We start from the raw sequence: 14,080 nt of genomic DNA, 5'->3' as shown, positions 1-14,080 counted from the left end.
CGCCTACAGATAAGGAAAACTGAAATAAGGAAGAAAATGTGCTAAAATACAAAAGAATAAGACGAAGAACAAGAAGAGAAAAGAAAGAAAAGAGACTGGCACTTAAATTGCTGACATAGGGTTGGTTAAAACCCAGAAGTTGTAGTATCAATAACAGGAGATTTCACCATGTCTACACAAGCAACTTTTGATCGAAGTATTGCTATGGTGGTACTATTGGGTTTAGGGTGTTTTTTCAAGAAAAAACAAAAAGGACTAAAATTTTTTTTTTCTGTCAATGACGAGAGAGAAAGAGAGAGGTGTTTTACTCCTCATCAGATCCTGATGAGCCTTCTGAACTGGACTTGCTGTCTTTCCCTTGCGCGGTGCCTTTGGCAGGAGCAGCTTTTTTATTCTTATCATTCTGTTTATCCTCGTCGTCTTCACTGTACTCGCTCTCGTAATCATCGTATTCCTCTTCTTCAATCTCCTCTTCCTCTTCGACACCATCCTCCGGAGCAGCTCCCTCCTCAGCCACATAGCCGCCCCGAGTGCCCACTCGAGTCCGTTTCAGAACTTTCACCTTCAAGCTTGTTTTTTTGTCACAACCTATCCAGGAATCACACAACAAGTAACATGTCAAATTGTAGTTTCCCTCTGCAGGTGCCTGGAATTTGCCCATCACTAGTCTTGACCCGCTCTTCACCCTTTCTACTGCTTCTCTAACGGCTGTACTAGTTTCCTTTGGAGTTGCGCCAGCCCCTTCCATTGTCTCCTCTATTGCTTTCGAAGCAGCAGTTATAGCTGTAGCTTCGTCCATGAACCCAAACTTCTGGGAAAACCAGACATTATTTGAGTTGGGATCTGCAAGCAGAAACCAGAAACTTTCTTCCTTGGGAAATGGATAGTAAGGGGCGTGAGGGAGGGCACCAATCAAGCCATTGGAACGTTTCAGCGTCACCCAAGTATGAATTGTGACAATATCACCCTCTTGTATGCCCTCCTCCCCTTCAGTCTCGCAAGTAACTTCAAGTGTCAAGGCAGGCATCATTTCAAGAACCTTCTCCACATCCTGCACTTCAGCAACAGAGAAGCCAACTACTTGAATAAGCAGCTCAGACCGTTCTTCAAGAGTCATATCCTGTAGCTCCTGAAATGTCCGCACCTTCTGCAGAAAAGAGAAGGCAAGACTGAAAACAGAGGAAAAAGGAAGAATGGGGTAAAAAAGGTGCAGCAAGGCTTTGTCTAATTAGTATAGCCAATCGAGCTAACTCTTGTCTTCTAGTCTCAGTAAAAGGATGCAGCTTGAAGACTAAGAAAGAGTACGTACTTACAGATGGGTAGAAATTTTTTAGACCTAAAACTTTTGAATTTTCCATCTTCCGTGATACTAAAGATTTAATGAACTTTTTGTCTTCCATCAAGATAGCAAATCGTAGGAAACTTTAAATAATATTAAGATCACAATAAATAACAATATAGCATGCACGTTTTCCTACCTCACCCTGACTGCATGAAATTAAATTACAGGCTCCGCTTAAGAGAATCCTGTTGTGTATATTATGCATATTCTCCCACATTTCCCATCATCAATTTCTCTAATTCCCTAACAAATTACAGTACAAATATTCTGATTAATCTCATTGTAAGTAGATGAAAATGGGGCACTATCTATATATTTGCCAGAAAGCAATTATGTACAAGTTTGTACAAGCAGAAAGCACAGCCAAATCTTGTCTTCATGTCTTATCTCTCATGTTGTGTACAGGAGCTACTCCAATCATTTTGAATTTTTAAATTTAAAATATATGATATAGATACAAAATTGCCCGTTTGCTCTTCTCTAGCAATTTATTTTCTTTATCTACTCTGAAATTCCTTCCCCCACCTCCCCACCCCTTTTGGTTTGCAGTAGGGACAAGGTTCTTCCAAAAAGAGTGCTACTGAACCAACTGGACTGATAACATTACCTCCAACCAGCCTGTGTAAGCCAGATGGCATATTGTACTCTTTTAATAGTCACATTAACACACAGGATTTCATCCACTCACCTTGCGGGCTAGCTTTTTCATGATAGCCTCACTAAAATAAGGCAGCTGCAGAAAAGGTGCAATGCCTTCACTAGATCCCCCAACTGCCTTCCTTGCACTGAGAGGAACAGCCTGCATCATTACAAACAGTGACAGAAAATTGAAGACTAGCAGCGGATAAAGAAATCCAAGTTTCAGTAAGGCAGGCAACACAAAGCAAAGGAAAACATCTAACATTTCACAGGCATTTTTGTGCCTATTAAACATAAAACTAAGATTGAACTGTGTCCAATGGAAGCAACATCAACTAAGATTTGTTTAGACCCAACTTTGCAAAATTTGAATACTAATAAGTGTGACAAGTGGTTCAACATGTCTCAAGTAGATTGAGCAGGTTTTCCTCATTTATTGATCATTAACTGCTTCCCTCACATATACCCCAAACAGATCCAGGCCTGATAAGCCCCACCTCTCTCTCCAATAATTTTTATTGACCTCCAAACTGTACATCCAACTTCTAAAGAGCATTTGTACTCATTTCTTGGGAGCCTTCACTCTTCCTAATCATTTGTAATAAGATTTTACTGTCCTGAGAGGATTCTTTTGTGCGAAGTTCATATTATAAATTTGGTTAGTTCATTTGTGTTTTATATTCACTTTCCATTCCATCAAGCTGATAACAAATACAGGGTGGGGTAACAGCATGAAATAAAGTTCAAACCCTAGAATTAAGTAAATATGACCTGGCAGTCTATAAAAGAAAGCATAAAAAACCAGAAACAGTGTGCTGTCGTATGTGGTGCATTCAGGAATCATATGTTTGCCACCAGCATTACTTCATATTTCAAGGAGTGGAGAACGTGAACCGTGTAATAGCAAATAAATTTTGACCCCTTCTATTATGGACTTTAGAGTTCATATACTTCCAGTAAATAGAAGTTCTCAGTACAGACCTGGATAATAGCTTGAGAAAGCTCAAGAACACCAATTGCAGGTCTTAGCCAACCATGCCCCTGAGCAGTGCGTGGTATAATTGCCATCTGCATATAGGCTAACACATTAGTAACCCTAGAGACAAGCACCAGGATCCACAGGCCTCGAACAAATGTAAGAAAAAAAGAAAAGCCAATTTTGAAATCCAATGCTTTTATTCAACATAAATGGAATTTTTGGTTCACTAAATTATTTAATGTGATCCTTAAATTAAAAAGGATGTCAGATGAGTGGAGGAGAGCACCTTAGTGGCTATTTACAAGAATAAAAAAGATGTTCAAAATTGTAGAGAAACCAAGTTAATGAGCCACACTATGAAAGTTTGGGGGAGAGTGATTGAGCAAGGATTAAGAAGAAAAACCAAGGCATCTAAAAACCAATTTGGTTTCATGCCTGGTAGGTCAAGAATGGAAACCATATATTTGGTGAGGAGCCTAATGGAAAGGTATAGAGATAAACAAAAGGATCTAGATATGGTGCTTATAGATCTAGAAAAAGCTTATGAGAAAGTTCTTCAAGAAAGTCTTATAGATGGTTTTAGAGAAGAAAGGAGCCTGAACTGAAAATAAGTTACAAAAAACACGGACCATGGAGCATCAATGTGTCAGAACATATGCATTAAGTCATTACTTGTTTGCCCTAGTAGTGGATGAACGCACTAAACATGTTCAAGCATAGGTGGCATAGCATATTTTATTTGTGGATGACATAGTGTTGGTGGATGAGACAAAAGAAGGTATGCATATTAAGCTCGAGATATAGAGAAACATTTTAGAATCTGAAGGTCTTAGGTTTAGTAAAGTGAACCTGAATGTACAAAATGCAAGTTTAGTAAAATTATAAGTGTGGATGATATTGTGGTAAAATTGGATGATCAAATCATACCAATTAGAGACCAATTTAGATATTTTGGATCAATCACCCAAAAAAGATGGCAAGATTAATGAGGATGTTACTCATAGAATTAAAATGGTTAGGATGGAAAGTGCATCTAGCATTTTATGTGATAGTAAGATTCCATTAAAGCTGAAAAGAAAATTTTAAAAGGCAGCTATAAAAACTAGGATTGTTATATGGCATAAAATGTTGGATGGCAAAGTACCAACATGAGCAAAATATGAGCATAACCAAGATGAGGATACTAAGATGGATGTGTGGCCATATAAGAAAAATAAAATCAGAAATGAGGTTATTTGTAAAAAAAGTCAAAGTGGCTCCTATGGAAGATAATCTACAAGAGACACGATTAAGATGGTTTGGTCATGTAAGAAGACTAATAAAAGCTCTTGTGCGGAGAGTTGATGGAATGAGACAAGTAAATAGCAAGAGAGGTAGAGGAAGACCAAAAAAAGAATTGGCAGAAAATGCTTAGGTTTGATATTAAATATATGGCCTTACAAGAGAAAAGGCAATGAAAGGAATGACTGAGAATCTAAAATTCACGTAGCCAACTCCATATAGTCAAATAAAGGCTTAATCTGTTGTTGTTGCCAAACTAATAAGAATGTATTAAAATAAAAGAGGCACATATTTGGGATTGATGACCTCAGGAGTCTATGCAATTTATACGAGAGATTAGTTGCGCAACCATGTTATGCAAATAGCATCTTTCATTATTTGTGCAAACCTGAAGGTTTTCACTTTAATTCCTTATGATGAGACAGAATAACTTATCTTTGACAAGACACAGAACATACACAATAGAGGAAAGTCAATAAATCAAAATACTAATAAATTTCTGAGAGAAGATATATGGATTTACTATGACATTAAGTGTCACATTAAGAAAATAAATTTTGCAAAATCGTTCTCGAGACTTATCCTCTCTTATGCTTGAATGTTAAGAGAACCAACTTATATAGAGCCAGCATAATATAGAAATATGGGTCATGGGAATATGAGAACATGTATGAAACCAATGGAAGAAAATTGGGGCAGGAACACACTTCATTACCCGGAAAATAATACATAATTTCTCATCTTATGGTACTAAAACTCTCAACTTTGGAGATCGTTCAACCAAAAAATACATTTCATTTCACGATCTTGTCATCAGTATAGAAGTGCCATTGCTTTGGAGTGAAACTTCAAAGATAAAGATAAAGTGTCCAGCATTGCAAAATGCCACAACCGACCAGTCCATTATCATTAAAAAGTTAAAAGGCTGAAAGTTAGGTATACATGCACACACTGCCAAAAATTACCTTCATCAGCTCTTCAAGGAGCCGAGGTGCTAGTTCGAGTACACGTTTGAAGTCACGCTGCAATTCTGGCGACAAAGCATCCGTTTCACGAGTTAACTGGGCTTGAATCAGCAATTGTGTCTGAATAGAAGACACAGGAAGTAAGAACCTCAAGTTTGTTATACAAATAATTTGCATACTACTTGTGAAAAATGTTCATAATAGATCCACAAACCAGTATTCTTAATGGGAAAAAAGAACACTAATTTTGAACAATGAAGGGAGGGGGGAGTAGGGAGAGGGGTGGAAAACTAAACAACAAACGGGATATGTTTTTCCAGTTAATTGCATTGCTTTTCATCAAACTATACCTTAACAAGTGCAGGATGCTGCTTCCAAAACTTTGCCTGCTCTTGTTTAATATTTTTAAGGTCCAAATTCAACTCACTTCTGACTAAAAGAAACAATTTCTGCAGCGGTTCACCATCAGTCCTACGAACTGGAATCTCCATGTACTCTGCGGCCTTAATGAAGACATCCATAACTTTGCTGTAAAATCAAGTATCCCAGAAAATAAAAATAAGCCACAATGGATAACCAGTGACAGAAAAGCCTATCAATATGACAACTTCAATTATTTTTCAGGTAAGATAAGTACACAAAAGTGAGAAAATAAAATCTAAAAAACCATTCTTTTAGATCAATGAAGCAATAACAAGAAGTAAAACATTGCAACTTCACTTGGCAATTGATATAAAAATCCAAATACAGATGTAATACACACATTAACTGACACATCCACATCAAATTGTTATTTCTGAGAAACACGTCTCAAAATGTAAGATATCAACAAGGCCCTTCTATTTATAGCAGAACATGAAAATGAAGGCATGCTACTATTAACAAGATAACATAAAACTGTGTGTAAACAAGATATCTTAAAAATAGAGTACATGTATGTACAAGTACATGCACAAATTCAAATGGCTTCTTTTAGTTGGAGTACCAGCCATGAGAAGATTATCTGAAAGACCAAATATTCAAGAATAAACATTATACCTTGGAGCCAAAGAAGGTTTCATAAAGTAGTAATAGGCTGAAAGAGTTTGGTGCATGACATAGTTTCCAGTATATTTTGATGATCGTGATAGGTATACAACAGCTATCACCAATGGTAACAGAATACAGATGCCAACAATCCAAAGTAACAGTATCCCACCAGATGCTCCATCAATGTTCAGCAGAAACTGAGGAAGAGCTATTCCCATTTGAAACCCCTGTATCAATATTTATACCTCAGTTACAACTTAAAATATGACAACATGATGGCTTGGCTGAAGAAGTAAAGGTAGGGTACCTGTCTACCGTCTGGATGGCCGTACTTCTCAAAATTCTCACGGGAAACTGGATCTGTCAGAGCCTGATAGGCCTTAGATATGGACTCCACAAAATAGTTGTGGGCCGCTGGAAAGTAAATAAAAGAAAAAATAAGCAACTACTGCTAGTAACTACAGGGTATTCAGACATCAATTACACATTAATTTAAAATAAACACAGCCCCGTAAACTTAAAGCTAGAACACCTTCAACCTGGATCTGGATTTTTATCGGGATGGTATTGAATGGAGAGCCTTCTATATGCCTTCTTTATTTCTGAATCAGAAGCTCCAGGTTCTAATCCAAGGATGCTAAATGGCTCAAATACTTGAATCTGAATTGAAATAAAAGAAATATTCCCCAGTCAAATGCAACTGTAGACATCTACAGCCCGTTTGGAAACCTATATTCCAATTCCAGAGCTTTAATTAATTCTTGTTTTTGGAATTAAAAAAGAAAGTATAAGAATTAGAATTCCATTTACCTTCAAACTCTGGAATTAGAATCCCAATCAAAGTTGGTCGGAATTAGTAAATAAAGAATTTGAATTCTCAGGCACTACGTATTTATTTATTTCCACAAATACCCCTCTCCCGTGCTTTTTGTAATATTTCTACTCTTTTCACTCTTCCTTTTTCTTATATTATTCTTCTCCTTCCCTTCTCCATATTTGTGTGTCATACAACCAAAAGCCTATATAAAAGGTATGCATGAAGACATGAAGGTTCTTTGTTTGTGATGTAATATAAATTTGTGTTTAATTTTTACATTGTTATTATCAGTGTTTTGGCTTTAATTGTTTTGTGCAACTGAGTAGTGTGATTATCAATAAATTCAACTTTGCTAGATTTGCATTGCTAGATCCGTGTATTTTATGAGATTATTTATCTGATGTGTACACTTGAAACCCCCATGGGTTTCCAATCACAAATAAATTTGTATCCCTGGACTTAAGTATTAGAAGTTGTAAATTCAGATAATATAAGTTTGTGAATTCTATTTACTGCTAATAGGAACTTGTGATAAAGTACTTGTTGAAATCATATTTTTAGTATTATTTTAGTTAGTTTTCTTTTTTTGCTATAACATTTTTAAATGTTATAATTATAGACACGATGGCAATGTAATCTTATTTTTGGTACTTACTATCTTAATTAAATTTTTTTCTAATAATAGAATAGTAGTTAACTCACTGTTATTAATATGGCAGAGAACATTTAAAAATTAAAATAAATTATTTAATATTATATATTAACTTTTTATTTTGAATGAGTTTTGAGGGTAATATGGTCAAACTACTTATTTAGTTCTGTTTCCATATTGGTTCCAAACATAGGAATTGGGATTCGATTATAATTTTTTGTGTTTTATTCCAAACAAAATAATTAGAATTCCAATTCTGTTGGAATCATTAAAACTATGTAATTAGACTTCCAATTCCATTGGAATTGGTTCCAAACGAGCTGCTAAGGAGATAAAGTATGAAGACTTTATCCAAAGCAAATTCAACACTTCAAAATGAGCAGAAAGTATAACTTTGAAGTAAACTGGAAAATCACATGGTGAAGCCTCCATTATAACAACAATATCAAGAATATTTACCTCACGACTTATATGTTTAATGTAGTACACCAGTATGCCCATGACAACCCAAAGCAGTACAAGTGTCAAGTTACTACATGTTGAGAAGTTTGAGATCTGCAAAAGTTAAAAGTATGAATGAAGATAAGATCAATGCATAATCACAAAAATGGTATCACTTCACCAATATGATCAAAAGAATAAGAATAAATTTAATTTTAAACAGAGGGACCTACCCGTTTAAAAATTGATTTGCGGTACTTTCCTGACCTAGAGCATACTGAACACTCACAATGTATGCTTTTTGTTTTCTTGGACGCAGCACGGCAAAGTTTCATTATTGTATAAGGTAGTAAAGGCAGAGCAATAATTGTCAAAATGAAAATTGGGAACAATGCACTATTTTCTTCTGAAGCAGCCATTGGAGTTTATGTCTAGAACTCTTGTATGTAATATTAATTTTCCCTGCAAACCAAGCACAAACAGTTAGTGTCTGGTTGTGACAGGGTCATAACTGCTTATGTAATAATAATTTTCCCTGCAAATCAACCACAACTAGTGTCTGGTTGCAACAGGGTCATAACTGCAAGGGCATCACATCAAGTTGATTGTGAAAGATTACCAGGACCAATATCTTAAGCAATTCAGCAAGAGAATGTAAATATTGTATTTCCAACTGTCACATTATACTATTTTATTCTTCTTACAAAACATGATAATTTAACATTAACAATGAAATTTACCCAATTTATAATGTAAAAAAAATAAATTTTTGATAAGAGCCCAGCCCACCTAAATATGACCCATGCTTCAGCCCACCCCATGTTGTTGCAGCCCATCCCAATCATGCAGCCCTTCTCCCTCCCTCGCTGCCCTTCTGCAAACCGCCAAACCCTTCTCCCCCTGCCCTTCTGCAAACCCTTCTTCCTCCCTCGCTCCGTCCGTCGCCGGTCGCTCGCTCGCCCTCGCTCTTGCTCACCCTCGGCTCCTCGATCGCCCTCGCTGCCTCTCTCTCGCTCTCGCTCACTGCCTCTCTCTCGCCCTCGCTGTTGCTCGCTAGCTCTCTAGTTCTCGCTCGCTGCGACAGTGCGGCTAACACCCAGATCTGTTTCATCCGAACCCGGATCTGTGCAACCGGTATGTTTTCTCTTCTGTGATTCTCTCAATTGATAGTTAAATCTAGATATTGCTTGCGATTTTTATGCTTTTCGACCATATTTTTCTACCTGTTTATGCTTGATTTGTTTGCCCTCGGTCGCTCGCTGTCGCTCGTTGCGGCAATTTGTGAGGGGCGGGCGTGGGCCCCATGGAAGTGGAGTGTGGACCCACACCCCCAACCCCCCTCCCCCCAACGTTAATGTAGAGGTGTCAAAAGGGCCGGGCTTTGGCTCGGCCCATTACTGTTCAAACGGGCCGGGCTGGGCCAAAGAAATTAGCCCCACGGCCTGGCCCGTGGCCCGTTGGGCCCTTATGGGCCAGTAAAGCCCTTATTCATTTTTTTTTTAATTTTGTTATTCTTTAGTAATTATTGATATTGGATACTAAAAAATTTAATTTCGCAATATATATAAATAATAACCATCAATTTATTTAAAATTTTTAAGTTAAATTTTTTATATATTTAAATTATAAATAAACATTATCCTTTTTATATGTACATTATTTTTCATATCAATTCACAAGAAAAATTATAAGGCATATAGAATTTTGAAATATAAAATAATGAAATAATATTTAAAACTTAAGAATTAAGATAGAAAATATTTTAAAAAGAATAAAATTAATTTTTATATATGTATTATTTTGATATTTATATATGTATATATTATATGTATTATTTTTAAAAAAAATATTTAAAAAAAAAAAGGGCCCGGCCCGGCCCTCTAGCCCATGGGCCCAGCCCGGTCCGGCCCCTTTGTAGGGGGGCCGTGGGTCGGGCCGGGCCCTATCCATGGCAAAAGGGCCCAGGCCCAACCCGGCCCTTTTAAAAAGCCCGTGGGCGTTAATGTCTGGATCCGCCACTGCTTCGGCTCGTTCCAGCTCTCTCTCTCTCCCCCCCCGCCCGCCCGTGCGGCTGCGTCTCAGGCGTCGCACAGAGCCAAACTTCCACTCTTTCTCCCTCTTTCATTCTCTCTCAAGAACAACTCTGTAAATCATTGATTTCGTAAAATCCAACCGTCTGATATTGGATCCGACCGTATTTTCACTGTAAAATTGGCCCCGGTCTACAAGGAGGCAAGTCTTTTAGTTTTATCAGCAGTTATTTCCAGCATAGATCTATGATATATACGTATATACGCGCAGTTTAGGTTTGGCCAAAATTTTAAGGTTAGATCTACTGAGATTCGGCCGTTGGATTCTACTGATTTTTGGGTATGCTGGTCGATGGGGATAAGGGTGTCGGGTGGTTAACTTTGATCGTCGGAAACCGCCGGCCACGGTGGCCAGTGATGGCTGATAGTGCGTTTTTCAGTTCTGGCCGAAAATTAAAAACCAATCTACAGAAATCCAGCTATTAAATTTGGCCCACTTTTGTATGTTAATCCCTCGACTTAGTGTTTCTAATGGTAGTCTCTCATCATGGGAATCTCCAGCCAGCGGCCACTGGTGGCGGCTGTTGTGGCTGGTTTAGGCTATTTTTGGGGTTAGCCTAGTTGGCAAGGCCCAGGCGGTTCATGGGCTAGCCCATTGTGAGGGGAAAGGAGATGAGAATGGGTCCCGTCCAATCCCCTTCTCCTCCTTTTCCTAAACCTCTTCCAAACAAAAGGATGCTCCCTCCATCCCCTCAATCCAAACATAGCCTTAGAGAATAAGATAATGCCAACCTGTTAGATAGCATGAACCTCTGCAACTTTTGGCGTGATATTCATTTCTCATTACAATGAAAAATCAAGCACCCTAATTAAAGAAAAATAAGTGAAATTGAATAGCATTGAGGAAATGTGGGGCATTTTTCTCTTCATCTTATTCCATAACACCATGTGATTCCCAAAGAATAAACATTGATGTAGGAAAATAATAATTGTGCTTGTTACAAGGTTACGTCTCATCTCCAATTGGAAATAACATACAATTCTCAAATACCACTAACCTACATTTACATAGAGTATTCTTTACAACAGGTAGTGCAAAACATGTTAGCAAGGCAAAATTGAACATTCTAAATCTCAAGGGAGTTAAGTAGCTATGAGTCTTTAGAGTCAATTTTCTCCATTGACATTTATTGATACATATCATGAATTAAAAGAAAAGTGATCACTTGGGGGGGGGGGGGGGGTGTTCCTTCAATCTAATCAATAGCATGCTGGATTTTGCAAGTAAGAACATGAGTAAAGCACAACTATAACCCATGATTTCCATGCAAGCGAATAACACACTTTGAAATTTGATACAGTATCGAACTAAGTATGACCATTCTTTTAACGTATCTACAGCAAATAATGCATTAGCATCCAATTGCTCAATCCTTTAGTGCTTTAGCACCTTGACTTGACTTGAAGTTGATATTGAATGGTATTAAACCAGATCCATAAGAAAACTGATGGATACTGATAGAATACCCGTGTAAATAACTCTATCAGAGCTGCAGATCATTTTCTTTGTATCTTTTATTGTAGTGAAAAAATTCCAAATCGAGACATTAAACCCACTACAAAACCCCAACAATAACAGAGCACGGAAAACTAATATCACATCTTGTATTGAAATTGCCAAAAAAAAAAAGGACATATTACAATTTACATCAAATTTGGCTGATACGGACCTTCATGAGAAATCGTTAATCCAATATTGTCACTCAAATCAAACATGCACGAATACGTATATCAAATGAATGCATCCGAGATCGAATTACTTACTAATGGTAAAGGATGCTGTAGATTGGCTTCCTATTGGATATTCAGGCTGGGCTGGCTGGAGGGACGTGAAAGGTTCCAGAGAAGTTTACGAGTGAGGGAAAATCTTGGAAAGGGGGCTTTTCTCGATTGCTATGCTTCAGATCTAATTAATAACAAATAAAATAAATAAAAATAATTTAAAATATAGTTTTCCTTGTACTTCCCTGTTTTCCTATTTTGACCCCTGTTAGGATCGTGGCAATGTGAACTGACAGAGGATAGAATTGTCCATGCAATTCTATGAAAACGTCAATTATAAACATTCAATAATAAAGCACACAAATAGACATATATGCCAGAGAAAGAGGCTTTAGAGAGGACTGGTGGTGCTTCACTGTGTCACCAAGAAGATTCGCAGCCATGTTTATTCAAAGATTCAGAGAAAAATTAAGTTGTCAAATTAATGTATGTGTACTGAAGTGGAAAACCGATCTCTAAGACTTGGATGGAAGATCAGTATCAAACTGTAAGCCAGATTTCCTAGAATAAGAGAAGAAAGACGAGCAACCTCAAATGTCATCAAATTCTAGTGTGGGAAAAGGAGTTGAAAGGCTCGAAAGTGATAGAGTAGGAGACTTACTGTCAGTTCTCAGGTAAGAGCTCTAGATGTCATGGAAGACTGAAGCGCTGGTTCACCAGTCGAGACAAGAAGCCCTGGATGCTTTCATTGCATTCAATTTACAGTATTTTTTCTCTTTTCTCTTTCAATTTACAGTATTTTTTCTCTTTCATCGCCACTGCCTATCCAATGAGACACAATTTTTATACAAAATATTATATGCATAATGTGAGACAAAGCAACCCTAAACAGAGACCAAGATGATACAAAAATTGGTCTGTAATTATAATTTTCAGTAATTATAAATTTTTAGTACAAAAATTACCACAAAGCAACCCTAAACATCTATATATAAATGAGAAGTTTTCTGTAAAATTATAAATTTTTAGAAGAAAAATTGCCCAAGATGGCGACGAAAGCTTACCGTGGACAAAGATAGCGACGAGGATGAACAGCGGTCTGCAAGTCGGAATCGGAGGTCGACTTCGGCGGAGATGGCGAACACGAATATCGCTCGCTGAAACAGAGACCAAGATCACTCGCTGAAACAGAGAAAAAGATCGCTTCCGGTGGACGAAGACTCCAGATCGATGGTCGAAGACCAAGATCGCTCACTGAAACAGAGAGAAAAACCAAGATCGGTGGATGAATACCAAGATCGCTCGTCGGATCTAAATAAATAAGAACAGAACGAGGACGGAAACGTTACCGTGGAAGAAGATGAAGATACGCTGGTGGTGTGAAACTCGAAATCAAAGGTGGTCTTCCGCGGAGATGGCGACGAAAACGAAGTCGGAGCTGGAGTTTTGTGGAGATGGCGACGAAGCTCAAGTCGAAGATGGATGGCGATGGATGGCGATGGATGGCGAGTTACAGGAAGTCGGAGATGGTCTTCTTCGGAGGTGGATGGCGACTCACAAGAAGTCGGAGATGGCGACGAAGCCCAAGTAGGAGCTCGACTTCGGCGGTGGATGGCGACGAAGAGGAAGGGGACGAAGGCGGCTCGAGTGGGAGAGGAAACCCTAGAGAAATCGAGGTGGACAGGGACGAAGGCGGCTCGAATGGGAGAGGAAACCCTAGAGAAATCGAGTGGAGGGTGCGAATGTGTTGTGCCTCACGTGAGCGAAAATGGAAACTTAATTTCGCTGGAAAATAAGTGTAATCAAACCTTACAAAAGTTAAAATTTAAATAAAAAATTATCATTTTCTATGAAAATTAAGTGCAATCAAACAGCGCAGAGACACTTCATATAATTTATTTTTATAAATTTAAATTTAATTACTTTAGCCCAAAATAGCCCACATATAAATTTGCCTCGAGTCCAAGGGACTTCAGAGGTTTAGTCACACACACAGCAAAGAGATAAAAGAGAGAGGATGAAGATGAATTTTAAAATTTTTGAACTATCATTTTTAATATTTTAATATCAAAATATGACGATAAAATTTGAGTGTCAGAGAGAGGATGAAAGTGAATTTTAAA

General features: G+C 37.7%; 1 protein-coding gene across 2 annotated transcripts; it reads right to left on the bottom strand.

The window, feature by feature from the left end:
- Positions 1-82: 82 nt before the first annotated feature.
- LOC127797195 (dnaJ protein ERDJ2A-like) lies at positions 83-13,724 on the bottom strand. 2 transcript variants are annotated; one of them, XM_052329827.1, is made up of 13 exons: positions 13,307-13,724; positions 13,022-13,211; positions 12,000-12,141; positions 8,379-8,607; positions 8,164-8,259; positions 6,775-6,895; positions 6,543-6,649; positions 6,245-6,462; positions 5,557-5,734; positions 5,207-5,326; positions 2,963-3,049; positions 2,031-2,141; positions 83-1,147 (listed from the first exon to the last, which is right to left on the bottom strand). In XM_052329827.1, the coding sequence occupies exons 4-13, from the start codon at positions 8,562-8,564 to the stop codon at positions 305-307; spliced, it is 2,067 nt and encodes a 688-aa protein (XP_052185787.1). In that variant the 5' UTR covers positions 8,565-8,607; positions 12,000-12,141; positions 13,022-13,211; positions 13,307-13,724; the 3' UTR covers positions 83-304. The 2 variants fall into 2 exon arrangements, with proteins under 2 accessions (XP_052185787.1, XP_052185786.1); XM_052329826.1 differs by lacking the exon at positions 12,000-12,141 and having other exon boundaries at positions 13,307-13,723.
- Between the last annotated feature and the right edge of the window lie 356 nt (positions 13,725-14,080).

This window comes from Diospyros lotus, chromosome 3, assembly GCF_014633365.1.
Source record: "Diospyros lotus cultivar Yz01 chromosome 3, ASM1463336v1, whole genome shotgun sequence".
In the NCBI taxonomy this organism is placed as follows: domain Eukaryota; kingdom Viridiplantae; phylum Streptophyta; class Magnoliopsida; order Ericales; family Ebenaceae; genus Diospyros; species Diospyros lotus.
Note: the sequence above shows the minus strand (reverse complement) of the source record. Positions and strands in the feature narration are given on the sequence as shown.